Source organism: Cygnus olor, chromosome 2, assembly GCF_009769625.2.
Source record: "Cygnus olor isolate bCygOlo1 chromosome 2, bCygOlo1.pri.v2, whole genome shotgun sequence".
Lineage (NCBI taxonomy): Eukaryota > Metazoa > Chordata > Aves > Anseriformes > Anatidae > Cygnus > Cygnus olor.
Window position 1 is genome coordinate 80,388,453 of NC_049170.1, and position 16,781 is coordinate 80,405,233.

Below are 16,781 nucleotides of genomic sequence, written 5' to 3' on the forward strand. Positions count from 1 at the left end.
TGCGTTTCAATCCAGTATCCTGAGGCCTAGCACAGTGCATTCAGATCATTTCCATGTTCTCCACAAGCAAACTTACGTAAGGGAACGTGAGAATTTATTTTGCATGCATTGAATCCTCTGTGGTGAAAACGTGATACCGCCTATGGATTCAGAATGTCTTTTTTTGTATTAGCTTCAGAAGCCTTGGCAAAGGAGTACCTTCGTGCTTGTTACGAAGTAACTGCTTCTGGGATTAAAAAAAAGTATAGGGATTTTTTTTGAGTAGAAGTGGTCTGTGTTCTTATTTTAAAATGACTAAGTTATGTAGATTTGGCTGTTTCAAATTGAGTTGGTAAGACCAATATCTCTTTCAGTTTAGACTTGGAAGAAGAATAAAGTGGCTTGATTAAGAAGCAAAGAAGTTAATCCAGTAAAAGCTAGTTGTTTGCTCTAATGATCAGGCGCTGGTGGATCGATGAGTTTGTTTTCCAAAGATGGTCAAATGATTTTGAAACTCTGTGAAGTCCTTGGACTCTAACTGCCTCATGATTCAGTAAGACAAAACCTCATGACAGCTTCTAACTCATCACCTCCCTGGAGCTGAAATCTCCAAGTCTAAGTCAAATGTTCAGACAATGCCCACTTTTTTTTTTTGGAGAAGTGGTTGGTTTTATCATCTTAGCAAGTTCTGGTTGGTTTGCAGTGCACTTTTCAGAGGTGTCTTACGGATGTTAGCACTTTTTTTTCCTCAAAGCTTTGCTAAATATTTCTGCTTCCTTTTTGTCTTGTGATGACAATTACAGCACTCTAGGTTCCTGACTGAGCAGTGGCCTAATATTCATAATGTGTTTTGCATCATTTTTTCATAATTTTGCAGTAGCTTCAGGAAAACGATCTCTGCCATGTTAATTAACGGTGATCTTGTTTTTTTATAAGCTTCACTTTACAGGACTTGGGTTGGTTCATTTCATCCTTGTAAAAAACATGAATGACTGCCGTAGTCAGCTTCTGGAGACAATAGTGAATTCGTCCCTGAAACTAACAAAACCTGAGACAGAGGAATAGTGAAAGTGTTTATGGGAGGAAAATAAAAGTATTAACTAACCATAATCATAGGAAAAAGATTTCATTCTCCCTAAGAACAGAGGCTAAGAAACTTGTGCGAATGATTTTTGTTCAAATGCTGAGTTGTATAAATGGTTGAGTTCAGTTACAGTGCTTGCTCAAAGCCTCTCTATTTGTAAACAGTCAAGACAAGTGTGTGCTTTTATAGGAAAAAGAAAAATAATTAACGTAAATGTGAACCAAAAGGTTTTTAAAGTCACCTCATGGATTTTCCCACTATCTTAGCAGTTCTTATGACAAATAGTTCAGTGGAGCAGCAAGACAAAGTATGTCTAAACAGCTTTTTATGCTATGATTTAGTATGCAAAATGCAAATTGGATGAGGTAAACTACACAGTTCCTTTCCCTTAATTACATTCCAGGTCATTGGCTTACTTTGCTTCAAAAACCAGCAGGAGGCCAGTACAAAAACTCAGATTTGTGAGTCAGAATTTGAGCAAGACAAACTGGGGCAATCGGGAAGTGTTTCGCTTTTCTGCCATGAAGGGGTATCTCTCCCTCCTGCTGTATTTCCTGCTAAATCTTTGCAGACCTTCCAGTGGTGTATGGATGTTTGTAAGTCTTCCTCTCGTCATCTGGATTTGACGGCAAAGCCAAAATATCAATGCTAGGGTCACTTGAAGTTGAAAGCAAGAATCTGTGTGCATAGTTGCCTTTTTCTTGTGTCATCGAGCATGTGGCTCCCCAGCTTCTCATAAAAGATGCGTCAGCTGGTGGCAGCAGTGCCAACCCCCCCCTTGAAACAGAGAAAGCGTGCTTTTGGGGCCTGATCCTTCTCCCCATACAGGCGCACACAAGTGCACATGAAGATGACAGCAGCAGTTCCCAGCCCAGTTATAACAGAGAACAGATTTGGTTATTTGGGCAGCAGTAGCTGCCTGAGCAGCTGTTCCCCATTTTCTTTGGGGAACTGGCACTGGCAGGGAGCTGGGGGGGGACTGAGCAAACTTGGCCTGCTCCCAGTGCCACAAGATGTGTTTGCCAGTGCTGATTGAGCCTTGAGATTCTTGCACGGGCAGAGTAATGGAGCTGCTCTGGGGACCTACTGGGTTCCCTGTGTCCCACAGAGTGCTGCGAGCTGCATCAGCCTTCTGGTAAGAGTGGAGGAGCAGGCTGAAGTTCAGCTGCTGCTGGTAAAAGAAGTTTGTCTGGTTCCTCTTCTTGCAGTGTCCTTTCTTGGTGTGCTATCTCATTCCGTGTATGCCTTCACATGTAGCGTGCTAGCCAGCGTGAATGATCTGAACTGTTTTTCTCTTGCTTGTTTTTGCTTAAGATTTAGGGGAAGGTGCTTTCAAGCACGTATCCTTCATTTTTACATTTGTGCATATCCAGAGTAGTGATGAAATGCAGGAAAAACAAATCTGATTGCTTTTTTAGTCTTTCAGTATTTCTAGTAAAAGCATTCAATTGAACAATTTTGTGGTGTTTCAGCTCAAGTCTCCTTTCCATAGCCAAATGTGAACAGCTCCAGGAAATCTTTTGCTACTTCAGGTGCCTGAAAATCAATTAGATCATCTATTAACTCAGTTCAGCTGGCAACACCGTACATTTAAAAAATAAATAAATAAATAAATTAGCAAGATGTTATTACTGATCTGAAGTAAAATAGATTAGCATCAATTTGGAGATTGGCAACATGCTTGGCATTTTGTACCAATTCCCTTGTGCAAAGTAAATAGTTCAGTTGCAATCAATTTTAATGATTGTTTTGCCCCAATAATAAATTTCACTGAACAGATTTTTGTTTCTCTAGTATTTTAAATGAAAGTAAGCACTGACAATCCATAGGATTAAAAAAAAAAAAATGAAATTAAAAAAAACAGCTTGCAATCATAATATATCCTTGACCTCTTCCTTTTTTCTTTTTTTTTTTTTTGCTAGGGTGGAGATGAAAATATTTAGAACATAAATAGACTCCGTCAAAAAAAATCTTCAGGAGTCTCAGTTCTGCCTTAAAGGAGTGTGACTAGGCAGAGAAATCAAAGATAGTATTTTGGATTATTTTCAAAATATATCCAAATGCTTTTAAAACTTAATCCTGTATGTCTGTGAATGAGATGGCCTCGTGAACTTTTCCTGTGTGTTTTTTTCCTGACAGTGAGCTTCATACATGTTTTAGAGGGATCAGCTCTAGCAGTGATCTTTACAGGATGCCTTTATATTGTATCGCTGTATCCAGTAATACAGCAGAGCTGTGGGAAGGCAAGGCACAGAAGAGGATTCTGGTCCATGGCCACTTCCTTCTCTCTGAGTTTAATAAATGGGTTGCAGAGCTAGCACAGGAGGGGATTTCTGCTGTTAAGGATATGTCTGAAAAATCCGGGCCATTTGCATTCCCCAACATTGAAATAACTTATGAAATACAACTTTCAGAAAAATAAATGTGATATGATCTGTTACTTTGTAAGAACCCAAACACTAAGAAGACAATCGGGCTGTCAGAGTGGGTGGATCAAAATAGAGAGCCTGCTTAAATAAGATCTTGCATATTTTAGGTTTTTTCCTTGATTACAGGGTGGAGGCTTCAATACAGATTTAATAAGATTAAAATATGTTGAACTTAAAATGCTGTACTTTTTTTGGGGGGGATTTTTTGGGAAGTGGGGAGTGGGTGGTGGTTAAATGCCAGTATTAGACGTGGATGGGGGTTGGAAAAGTTCAAGTTGCTCTGCTTTTTGGATAAACAATTTAAGTACAGTGTCTTTTCAGCCACAGTGTTTTTTCCAATGGTACAGAAAGCATTCATTTCTGTGACAGAAAAATGAAATATTACGGTCAGACCGCAATCAATATCCATAAACAGACAGGCTTGTGCTCTGTATCACACTAAACATTGTCCAGCTGGTCTGCTCTTCTCTCTTGGTGTTGAAACGTCTTGGATTCAAATGCCAGTGAAGAAGGTGCTCAACATTCAGAATGGGTTTCTCAGGTATGTCAATGGACACTTCAGACTCGTGGGTGATGGTGTTTTCACCAAGAGGATGAAGCTTAGACAAGTAGCCCCACCTTCAAATTGATCCTGCAAGTGTTGTGCAAAGTACTTGTGGGGAGCACTTAGGGGTTGCTGTCTAAAATTATCGTGAGCCAGAGTTAAAGTCATGCTCTGACTTCCTTTAAGTTCCTGGGGTTGTTTTTAGCACACTCGCTTTCCTGTCAAAGCTGAATTTTGAACTAGTTGTGATTTATCTTAGGTAACTTCCTGACTTAAAAGTGGCTTTAGGAGCTCTAAATCAGAATTGTAAAACTGGACCCATGCACAGGCTTTTTCTTCTCTTGCTGTGAGCGTGGAAATTTTCAACTTTTTTTTTTAACAGGAGTGTAACATGAAACAAGAATCCCTGTGTAGTCAGCCTTATTAGGTAGCACTTGTGATTGTCCTTTCACAGACCCTTGGAGTGCTGTGGACAGAAAAGTGATGGGTTTGGGATGACTCAGATGTGCGATAGTTGATTTTAATTTAAAGAAGGAATGGAAAAAGCTGATCTCTTCTGTTTTTTTTCCTGCCTTTTGTAATAAAAACGTATGACATGCACTCCTAGACAATTCCCATATGCTATCCAGTTACTTCTAGTCTCTGTGGTAGAAAAGAGAAGAAAGTGTCAAACCTGATATCTGTGGGCATGTGATAAATCTTTCTGCCTCTGTTTTCAAGGGTAGAAAGGCATTGAAAAAAATGTTCCCTTTCATGTTTCTTCGTGATACATATCTTCCACTCCCCACTGTTTCCTTGTTCTAGTGCTTTAGAAAATCAGCTCTCCTTTCTCTCTTTCTCAGAAATGTGCTCTGAAGTACAGGGCTTTTATTCAAGTTGCTTTTTATTGGTCCATATTTCCATACATTTACATAGAAATTTAATGTATGTTGACATAATCCCATCTTTGTCATGTAAAATAAAAATAAACACTTGATTTGACAAATTGATTGGGAGAGAATCAACAGGTGCGTTCTTCATCAAGAAAAACACCTTGTCAGCTCTGAGCAGGCAGAAACCAAGGTAGTGAAGCTTTCTGAGGGTATCTTGATCCTTTCCCTGCATTTCCATCATCTAGACTTCTGCACGACTCTTTAAAGCTGCTGTTGTGGTTAAGTGGAAATGAGGGGCTGGTACAGCTGCTAGTAGGAGCGATCTCTAGCTGTGGAGTCATAGGAGAGAAGGGGGAAACGTGTGGCCAGCCACAGTCCTGCCCTGCTGCAGGTCTTGCTTTTGGCTGAAGGTTTGCTCCATCCCACTTACCGAAATGAAAGCTGTCAACCAAAAAGGCTCTTAAATGTGCTGTTTTTAAAAATAAATAAATAAAATGTTTGTAAAAACATGTTACAAAAACGTGTGCATGCACAAATGTTGGCTACTGTTATTTGGGAAGAAGCCAAGGTATACATACAAAATGTGCCAACTAAGTTTATATAGCAGTTGAGCAGACTGGCTTATAGGATATAACAGTATAGGTTAGAACAAGATCGGTCAATAGGGTCATTGCCCAGCCAGAATTCCTTCTAGTCATAGCATGGAAATCTTGTGTTGATGAAGCTGAACTTGAAATGCTTAATTTTTAAGACTGACAGATACTCTCTGACTAACGCGTTCATGCTGTTTTTACTGGGTTTTGTACTTTTTTTTGTCTTTCTGTATCTTGAAGTAGTCACTTTTTTAATCTACTAGTTTCTTTTTTTGATTAGGTAATGTTTGTAGATGTTAACAATTTTAAATCCAGCCTTCTGACCTTCTTTTTACAGCCCTAAATTTTGAAGGGGGTTTACCAAACAGCGTATAACATCTTTAAGTATTGTTGCATATCAAAATTTTGATTTTTGTACTAGACCTAATTGAGCCATGCAAGTAATAGCTTTGTAATACTGTACAGAATTGTTTTGACATGAGCTGCTTATCAGCTGGGTCCTATAATAAAACTTACATTTAGATTTTGATCTACACAATAACGCTAGTACAGTAGTCTATTGTAGGAAATGTCATACTTAAAATGCTTTACCTTTATGGGAATGTAGATTACCACATACTTTTAGATATGTTGTACAATACCAGATTTGGTGTCTTCTGATGAAAGAGCAAGGAGAAAAATCACTATTTACAACCTGAATACATTTAATGCACAAAAATAGTTTAATGATTTTGAGGTGGATGGCATTTTAGTCTAGAATACATTGACAAAGAGCATTTGTGTTATACGTGAAGTTCATATGAAACATTCCTTGATCTAGTGTGCACAAAGTATTTGTTCCTCCGTAGCTTTTGTTTTTTAAACATTTAACTATTGACATCTTCCAGCCTCAGGACCAGGCAGGTAGCTACAGGATCATGGGGAGTTTTGCTGGTAAAGAGCACAGGTTTCCATCTTTCTGTCATAGTATTAAGGCATACAGATGAACTTCTGCCAGGGGCTGTCATTGTTCCTTCTCAGAGGAGTGTGTGTTCAAGTAGTTATTTTGAGCTTACATTGCTGCACTTCATGTTGAGCATCTAATGCTGATAAAACCTGAAAGCTGCTGTTAACTTTAGTGGAGTCATCCGAGCAATTTTGTTCTTGAATTCCACCAAGACTCCAGCTTTGTCTAAAACGGTTGGTTAGCTCAGAGCTTTTGCCAATACAGCGATTGCATTAGACAGGATAAGTATCCTTTGGGATGCCAGGGATTTTACTGTGCTTGTGGCTTTATTGTGTGTTGGGAGTGTGATAAGTAGAAGTCAATTTTGCATGACTTCACAAAAATAAATGTGCATTTCCAGTTTTCTGTTCAGCTGTGCTTTATGATGACTGAGCTGGGGGAGAAAGGGGAAAGATCAGTTGAGCAATCATTGGGTCCTATCCTGCTGAAGGTGTATGTGCTCTTTTGCAAGTTGTAGTACTACTGGCATATTTGTAAAGCGTAACTTTCTCACCCTATCTGTTCAATTTTCACTTCATTAATTTTAGTGCATATGATTGTAAAATGGTGCAAAGTTGAATTTCCATCTTAGTAAGGGACAGCATGAAATGCTGCTAAAATATTCTTATGAAATATATTTGAGATGTGATCAGATAATGGCATAAGTCTTCTCAATGTTAGACTTACTCTGTTTAAAATTTACTTTTAAGCAAGAAAATTTGGTAGATCTCACTAAGGAACTTCTTCAGCATCTTCCTTAAGTGAATCTGAAGTTCAAGGTGAGAAAGTTGTTTTAGATGGTACTTCCAGGAAGCTTCTAGACCAATACTGTAGCTTTTTATAACCCTGTTAAAGAACAAGAGAAAGGAGATGACTTATTTTTTCTCTTGATGATTCCTTTTCCTTATGATACTACGATTATTTTTCCCTGTGGAGGTGGGATTATGGTTGTTTCTGAAAGGAGTTGATACTGAGTTTTACTGCTGAAGGCTAGGAGACTCTCCTCCCCTTTACGAGGTTTCTTCAAACAAATATTTGGTTATAACAGTAGAATTCAACTTGCATGCCATTGTGTTTCTGATGCAAGTGAAAGTGAGGATATCAAGAGCACTTCTTTTTCTCAAACAGCTCTGCCTGCCTTCATGTAACTTGCTTAAATTTCCAAGTGAGGAGTGCAAGTGCTTTGGGCTGAGAGTTTGAATGTGAAGGACCTGTTTTTCAACCAGAGGGGAGTGCTCTGTAGGAAAAGATGGGAGGAAGAGATTAAGGACATGTGAGTTATAAATATGTTTTGGGGTGTGTTTTTTGGGTTTTGCTTACACATGCTATACTTAACTGATATGAGTTCTCAAAATACATTGGAGCAGCTAGATCTGCAGTTCACTTGTTACGGTAACTAACAGTTGGAGTCCAATACTTGGGGTCTGCTGCCTCTAAACAGTAATCCAGATGAACTTCCACCATGATTGCTTGCTTTTAATTGCAAGCAGCATCCTATTCACCATTGCACGTCCTACTTTATAGCCTGTTGCTTTCATTAAGTTGTCCCAGCACAGAAATTGTGCTAGGTTAACAATGAATCTTAAATGAGTTCTGCTGATTCACTGTTCTTTTTCTTCAAAAGATTTTGGCTTATGCAGTTTGATATTTAGCTTTTGACACTATTGCAACCATTTTCCACTGATAAATATGCAACACCTGATAGAAATGCTGTTAAATTTTGCCTGCAGTATCTTTTCAGCTGTTGATGCCATGTTTTCAGGCCTCTTGTGTGGAGGTGGTGAGTCTTGTGAGAACAAGATGCAGGGAATGATCGAATGAACAAAAATTGAACTCTCAGTGGGGAAAAAAGAGGGATATTTTCTGCATTATGAAATTCATTCAAACCTTTCCTCCAGAGAGTGTTTAATTTAAATGGAAGGCAAGATTATTGCTATAAAACTAGTAACTCTTTTATTGCATCGTGTCATAGAGATGATGCCTCTCCTTAAGGATGATCTTCCTGTAAAGTGGGAATATGCTTCACAAAAACTGGAGGCTTGTCTTTCTTCTACTCTGTTTTGTCTCATAGTGGATATTTCTTTGAAGAAAAAGCTGAGTTAAGGCAGTTCAATAAAATTCAACTGTTGTGTCTTTAAGTGTGAGAACTTGAGCTGCTAATTTCTAAAAGAAACATAACCACTTCAGAGCTTCCCCCAGCCCCCTATTAATACAGAGAGCAGCAAAATGAGTATAATGAATGGCATCTATGCTAATAGTTATGTGCCCATAAAAACAGCATGATGGTGTCCGAGTCTCTGTTCCAAAGAGCAATACAGAATCAGTCAACAGCTGCGTGTTAACTCTTTTAGGAATTCATAAGAGTCTAAGCAGATTTGAGTGCAAAAATTGAAGTCCTCCTTTTCCGAATGGTTTGTTATGTAAAATTTTGCTTTATATATTCTTGGTCTGTTATCTTTTCAAAAAGTCTGTTATCTTTTCAAAAACATCCTCTGTTGACTGCTGGTAGAGACTACTAGATGAATCCTTGGTCTTAGATGTGAAACTTGCTAATTTTGTACCTTTGTTCTTAAATTGTGTGGTACCTTCAGCAAGGAAAAACACTTCTAACAAGCACATATAAGTAGGCTTTCTTCATAAGGTTGAAATGAAAATGAGAGTAGTGCAGTAGTTTCAGGATTTTTTACTCATGTTTTTGTGCTTCCTTTGCTCTCTTCCTTTTTTCAATCCAACTTGCTGCTTTATTTTTACACATCTTGTTGCACTGGGGCCTTGCCTGAAGTCATCTGTGCTGTGCTTATTTTGACTTCAGAGCAAGGGGAAGGAGCCTTAAATGACTGGAAAGCTTCAAAACCATTGCAAGCTATAGCATTCTCTGTTCTTAGTGAAAGGTTTTGGGCAAAAGCAGAACTCTGCAGCAGGATCTGGTAGTAAGGGCTCAGCACCAACTCTTCCTGTTCAGGTCTCCCAAAGGTGGATGAAGACACCTGAGGTCTTTCAATGTGTTAGAGGGGTCAGTCTCTGCTTACGGCTCATCAAGATGAGTGCCTTGGCTACCTGACCACAATGTTGTGTGCTGGGGCCTGTGGGCAGGGCTGGGGCAAGGTCTCCCCCATTTCCCATCAGAGGCATGCCTGAGGTGCTGCTGCCGCTAGGGACCAAGGCATCTGACTGCTCTGATGATTTTTGACAGCTTTGCCAGGAAACAAGCCAGCTTTTCTCTTCAATCTGACTGCTGGTCTTCAGTTTTTTCCTCATCTCCAGTGTGTACAAGTCCTGATGTTCATAAAGTGTCAGTGTGGGAAGTATCTTATTTCTGAAATTGCTTGGTGAAAACCGTAGGTGGGCTTAATTACATATCCTCTCCAGCAGCAGCAACCATGTTGCGGGCCTGGCCCCCGCATGCCGTTCCTCTGTTCTCCATGCTGAGCTGCTCGCCCTGAGCTGTCCCTGTGGCCTTTCGGTCAAAGGGAAACAAGAAATTAAAGCACTTGGGTTTGCTTGAAACGGCTTGGGGACAGCTTATGGCGAACAGTTGATGTAGTAGGGTTGATGCGACACTGGCCTCAGGCCAAGGGCCTGGCAGTGTGCAGATGAGAATGATGACCTCAGTCGCTGGCCTGTCTGTAGCTGAAAAAGGACGTCCCCAGATTAGGTGCTCAGACCAAGTCCTTTGGTCACTTGTGAAATGCCTTGGGCTCGGACATCGTTCCAATTGAACAACCAGTGGCTGCTGTTTGTACCTGAGGGCGGTCCCTCCAGTTAGGCGGCTGTCTGCGCCGCACGGGCCCCAGAGTTGTTAGCTGTTGTTCTGTCAGGCCAGTATTAGCAATTAAAATGAAACGCGCTGCACAGAAGTGAACGCGTTCCTTATGTCAACACTTTTCCCCACTCTTATTTTGGTAATGTCTTAAATAGTTCTTTAGAGGCAGACTTTATTGGCTATACTTTTCAAACAGGGTGGAATAATAAGTACTTGCAACTTAATCAGCCATATAGCTTCAAGAGAGCTTTCTCTTCCAGATACTTTTATGTCCCATAATGAGCTGGTATTTTATAACTTCTGATGGTAATGTATTCCATATGCCTTCCATTGCTAGGATGAAGAGCTTTACTCCAGCATCCAAAGCAAGTGGGTGTGGGTATTTAGTAAGGTTTGAAGTCTTTGCACTAGGCAGAAGTCCAGTACGTTATGCACCCGTAGCTTCCTCATGCTGCTCATGGCAAGGACTTCGTGTTTTAAGATCACGGGAGGGCAGCTGGTGTCCCATACATGCTTCCTGTGAATGGCTCATGGTTCTAGACAGCAGTCCTGCCATTTCAGTCAAATTCCTTCCTTTTCTCTGTCCTTGTTCTAAATACCACTAGCTTCCCTCCAGGACTTTGGACAAACTAAAACCGAGAGGAATTCAACCATGAATGTCAAGATAGCCAAATGAGTGGTCTGTTCATAATTCCTTGAGGCATCTCCTCTAATGCCTTGTGCAGAACAAAAGTCCTGTTGTGGGTGTGCTTAGGAGTTGCTGTAGTCTTGGAGTCCTGACAAGAATGAAAAATAATCTTTTTATGGTTTCTTGCTAAAACACTTGAACTGTTCTGGTTGGGCTTAGCATTTGAAAAACATTTTCTGGTATGCAAGTCTTCTAGATGTTCTGGCATATTTGCCTCCACTCTGATCGAGGCAACAATAATTATCTTCAAGTTTTTGGCAGGATTTGAATTTGTGTTTCAAGTCACAAAGGATCATCGTTACCTTTTTTTATCTGCACAACTGTCAGCTTCAATGCAATATCACAGGCCCCACTGAAAACTTATCTGCCCCCTCTGGGTATAGTTAAAACTGAAGAAAAATCTGAATATGAATTTCACTATCTTCTGAATCTCAAGTGGGAGGTCTGTGAGACAGATTGAGGAAGGTAATTTCAGAACTGCTGATCCTTTTACTGGAAACAGGATTTTCATCAGCACTGGTAGGTTACTTCAGTAATTGATTTTTGGCGGTGGCACTCCGGTTATGGCGTAACTTGTGCTCTTCGATCCTTCGCCTGAAGACATTCAGATGAAGTTCTGATGGTCCCATCCCTTGTAAATGTTCAAGGAAAAGGTCATTTGTACCAATTGCTGATGCCTTTTCCTTTGATTATTTTTCGAGTTGTAAAATACGTAGGGGACGTTTACTCTTCTTTTTCTTCCTGCTCCCTCGGTGGCAGTGATGCACTCTCTTGTAGGAGCCATGCTGTGGGGCAGCAAGAGACTCTGCCACCTGTTGCTCTCCTTAGTGAAGTGAGGAGCAGTGAGTAGTAGGATCACTTTGCACACTTCTCAAGTCACATCTCTCTCCTGTTGTGGCAGTAGCTTCCTACCTTAGTGGTGTTTCAGCTTTGCTTGCCTTTATGGTGTTCTGTCACCAAATTTCTGAGCTCTTTAACACTGCATTCTCTTTAGGTAAGCTTTCAGTTTAGGTAAGCTTTCAGTAGACAAGGTTGCTTCTTGTCAAACAGTCTTTGCACTGAAAAACATGCAAAACTTTAGTGGGTTTAGGGACCTTTACTTACAACTGAAATAAGTCGTCAGTTTTTGTACTTTTTTTTGCATGATAAAACATTTTGATACTATAAAATCTCAACAATTACAACCCTTTAGCAGGAATAAAACTGAATGATATGTGAGCAGATTGTGTCTTAGGCAACAATGTGATCCAACATTAAATATAGATTTTTAAGTTTTTTAGTGGTATAGAGAAGAATAGGAAGAGGAACCTTTTGCTTTTATAAAGTAGTCTCAATATTTTAGTGTTGTATGTTCTCATCAGGAATCTTTTAGCTTTCATGTAGCAAGGGGCAGTACTTCCTAGGAAAAAGTGTCTTAAAGCCTTATAATTTGAATGGGTTGTTTAAAAAAATCTTTGTAGGAATAGCTGAATGTTTTTACCCTGGTAATTTTTCCATCAAATCTGAGGTTTGAGAGAAAGTACAGTTCATACCTGGCATGAAGACTTAAAATGACAGCTCTGTTCTTGTTTTTCTAGCACAAGTTTACTAATGATACTAATTCTTACTGTGACTTGCAACTTAGGATCTCTGTGAATTTACCTGAAGTTTGAAGAACTGCCATTTAGAGATTACTGGGTAGTTTTACAGGTCCAGCTGTACCTAACTTCATGGAGCTAGTCCAGGAAAGTGAATTGTTCAGTCTGGTCCAAAGAAGCAGGTTTTTCAGGCTCCTGACTACTTTCATCTAGCTTTTCTGAAGATTTGCTAATTTTTCTGCACCCTCTGTGAAGTGCGGGCACCTGGTACGGTATTCCAGTAATCATTTTGCCAGTACATTAGACAGGGTAACGTTAATTTTGTATTGCTTCTGAATGTTTTCATGTTTCATGCCAAGGCTTTTGGCTGCAGCGCTGCAGTGGGATCTCACGCTCTTTGTTATCCACCATAATCCCAAAGAACTTCTGAGGGTTGGTATTTTCCAGGACATAGGTCTGCCCCTATTAAGTGTGAATTACTGTTTCTTCCTAGGTGGGTAAGGTTGCATTTGGCTGTAATAAAATACACGTTGCTAAATGAACTTGGCTTTATGAGGGATAATTGTGCTTCGCAATCCTAAAGAGTTCCATCAGCAATGGGTTGTGCTTTTCCAAGCAAGTTAGGGAGCAGGTAGCCAGAAACAGGCACTGGGAGATAACCTTACTTAAAACATCAACATCACTTTCCAGTTGAAACCGTACACCTGACAGCTGTTTAATATGCAACCATACCTTTTATACATACCAGGCACATTTTACTCCATTACAGAGATTTGATTGTGTGGGTTTTTTGTCTGATTATTTAATCAATTCTTTGTGGTATGAAGTCCATTGTTCTGCACAGACTAGATAAATAATCAGTTACTTCAGCAACCACACTTTCCATATTTCAAATATAAAGTTCGATAGGGTTTCTGTGCTTAATTAAGGCTGAGTTGTTCTATTCTACTCACTTGTATTCCCTATCAGTCCTGTGGCTTTGTAAGGAATGGGTATTCTCTATTCCTTCCGTTCTGTTGGGCATGAGAGAAGTGTTTATCTGCAGCTTCTGTTGTTGGATATGAATTTGTTTGGCAGTGAAATTCCTGCTTTCTTGGGGCACCTATTTTTCACTAGACGCCAATACCCTGTGAGCATTGAAGTTGTCTCTTAGCTTCAAGCAACAGTAACATTCCTGCAGATCCAAACTGGCAGGCATTGGTAGCCTCAATGCTAGTGTTTATTAGAGCAGAGCAAGGCTTGAGGCTAACTATGCCAAGTCTTGGCTCATTAAACTGGCAGGAAGATTCAGGAAGGCTGCTTTTAAAGATAAGGGCAAGAGTTGGCGCGAGGTGCGTGAGGGTGACAGAACTACGGTGGGTAGGCTGCGTGGTAGGTGTCTTCTGTCTGCACTTGGGTAATCTGGAGGCAAGAGCAGACTCATTGAGACAAATTGTTCTGAAATATTGGGGTTAGAAAACAGGATCAACTCCCTGCTTTTCTGGAGACCCAACCAGTTACTAGTTCATTGATTTCTGAAGAAATTTGTTAAAGATTAGTGTAGGAAAATGAATGATTTATCTTGCCTCGTGATCAGGAAGCTACCTGAAGTTATCATAGCCTTTGGTTCTTCATCCAGGGGAACTCCCTTTCAAAGTCTCACTAGCACTGGTGTTCTTGTAGAAATCTCAACTGGTTTAACTTGAACATGATTGCTGTTTGTCTCTGTTAGTATATTTGGATGAGTTGGTTCTGGGCTGGGTTGTTCAGGGCTTGGTCCTGTCAGAACGAAGATGAGAGAGGTGCTTGTCTTTGTGTTGCCCTTGTTAATGACAGTTTCTATAGAGCAGAGTATTATTAATAGATTAGTAGAATCTGAGCCACTTAAAGTCGAAAAATCATTTGACAAATTTGGTGTAATTGCTAGTGCTAGTCTTGCTAATAATCTGAGTTACAGTGAATTCATTGTAATACAGGCAGAAGTACTTTGCTGTTTCTGAAACTCGACTCAGTCTGAAGCAGGGTCTTTGAGAGATTTCATCTGTTCACGTTGTGGCTTACATTGGGTACTGCCTCTGCTGTGGGGTTTGGACCGAACAGGGTGGGCTGGAAAAGGAGTAGGAACTGCTGTATTCTTTGGGCAGCTACTGAAGCTATTCAAATCAGGACCTTAAGGATGGCAGGAAGAGAAATGGAAGTGCAAAGGTGTGAGTGAGCATGCAGTACTTCCTCCTTTTGCAGTTACCAAAGGGTGAGCTTTGAACTCAGCAGTAACCATGGTTTCTTACTGTTGAGGATGAATGTTTCCAGGTCTGGGATAGAAGACTGGTACCACTGATTGGTACTTCTGCGACTATTGTGGATTATTTCACGTACTGCAAGGCAGTCATCTGCTCTGTGATAGCAACTGGTCATATACTTCTACCCATGAAAGATACCCGTACTAAAGTTGATACTCCATTACCTGCTTGCATGGTTCTGAACCTGTTTCATTTGCCTCAGTGTGACCCATACCTTAAGAATTTGTTGATAAAGTCTCGGGATGGCCTGAGTAAAAGAGGCAACGATTTTCTGTGATTAAGTGGATGCTTTTGTTTCCATTTCAGGAAAGCCCCACAGCACTGGCAGCTCCGAACGGATTCAGCTCTCAGGAATGTACAATGTTCGAAAAGGGAAAATACATTTGCCAGTCAACAGATGGACAAGACGTCAAGCTATCCTTTGTGGAACATGCCTAATTGTCTCATCAGTAAAAGAAAGCCAGACTGGAAAGATGCATGTCCTCCCTTTAATTGGTGGAAAAGTAAGATTTGATTTTTACTTTTATTTTATGTATTTGTGTGCTTAATCCCTGCCTCTTTACATGGAGGAGATCACATTCAATTATGATGATTTCTAACCTCCCCAAATCTTGTTTCTGTTAAAGAGATAATCAGAGTATATAAATGACTTTTGATTGCAGTCAGATTCATACTTAATGATTTACAATGTTTGGATTGAAATACTAAGGAAAAGTGAGGGGAAACACATTCAGTTTCTTTTTGTCTTCAGTGTTTTATATGCATAATTAGCATTTTATATGCATAATGGCACACAATCAAAGGATACACACATCTGTATTGTGTATGAAATGTACCAAGCCTCTTCATCCAGTTTTTATCCATGCTATGTTACTCTGTTCTCAAAAGTAAACAGTAAGGGGATGGTCTTATTTTGAATATCAATTCGGGTTTGATTCTTTTGTTTGTTTGGTGGATTGTTCTCCTTCTGGGGGGAAGGGGATTGTAAGAGTAGTAGTGGTCTAATGTAAGCTAACAGCAAGAAATGTTTTTAATAGCAAAAAGCTGAAAAATTTTTTTTCTGACGAATTCTGTCTGAAACGTAAGAGATTCTGTCAGAACACAAGGAATTTTTTTTCCACTGTGTGAAATTTTCATCTCAAAAGCCGTGTGGACATCGTCCTGGGCAACTGGCTCTAGGTGGCCCTGCTTGTGCAGAGATTTTGGACCAAATAGCCTCCAGCAGTCCCTTCCAACCTCAACTGCTCATTGGTCTGTGGAACTTTAATAAGACATTAAGATATACACCATTATTATTTCAGCTTAAATAGCGTTTCAGAACACTATTATTGGCTTGATTAGCCAAGGTAATGGGAAGAGCACCATTAGTCTGAGGATGAATTTACACCTGAAATACTGCTGTTTTACTTTGCATGCCGATAAGTTTGATTCTTAAGAATTATTAGGAGGGGAAAAAGCTTGGTAATATATGCAGACTGGAGTTGATGCAGTAACATTCTGTACTAGTAGTGTGGAAAGCAGTGATTTCTAGGAGTTTTTTCCTATACAATTCCATGATTCTTTGACTCTTTCCTGGACGTGCTGAAGTAGAGGCACTTTCCTCTCTTTTAGTAGTAGTGTGTGAACTCTGACAGTGAATTGTATTCCTGGCTGCAGCGCACTTGAGAAGGTTCCCTATTAACTTTCTCTTTAAGAGGAACAAGATTTTATTTAATTAAAAAGAATTCTCTTTTTTAAATTGCTTTACATAGAATTTAAATTATTTTTCACAGAAACGCCTCATGTAACATAAAATATGAAGACTGTTAAGCTGAAAGTTGACAGCAAATTTTAAAAGAAAAGGAGAACCAAGCTGAGAAAAAAAATGTACTGAGGGCTTCTGCTGACAAAGCTTGGGTGGAGGATGCTTGGCACAGAATTAAGTGTTTTTTTTAAATCATCACTCAAAAAATATTCTTCCTCAACCTCATAAATACACTGCACTTCCT

At 39.8% G+C, this 16,781-nt stretch overlaps 1 protein-coding gene across 1 annotated transcript in view; it reads left to right on the forward strand.

Annotated features, from left to right (window-relative positions):
* The window catches only part of PHLPP1 (PH domain and leucine rich repeat protein phosphatase 1), a 131,859-nt gene that overhangs the window by 55,662 nt on the left and 59,416 nt on the right, over positions 1–16,781 (forward strand). The window contains exon 2 of the mRNA XM_040547959.1: positions 15,100–15,296. Within this exon, the coding sequence (XP_040403893.1) occupies positions 15,100–15,296 (197 nt within the window). The remainder of the gene's footprint in view (positions 1–15,099; positions 15,297–16,781) is intronic.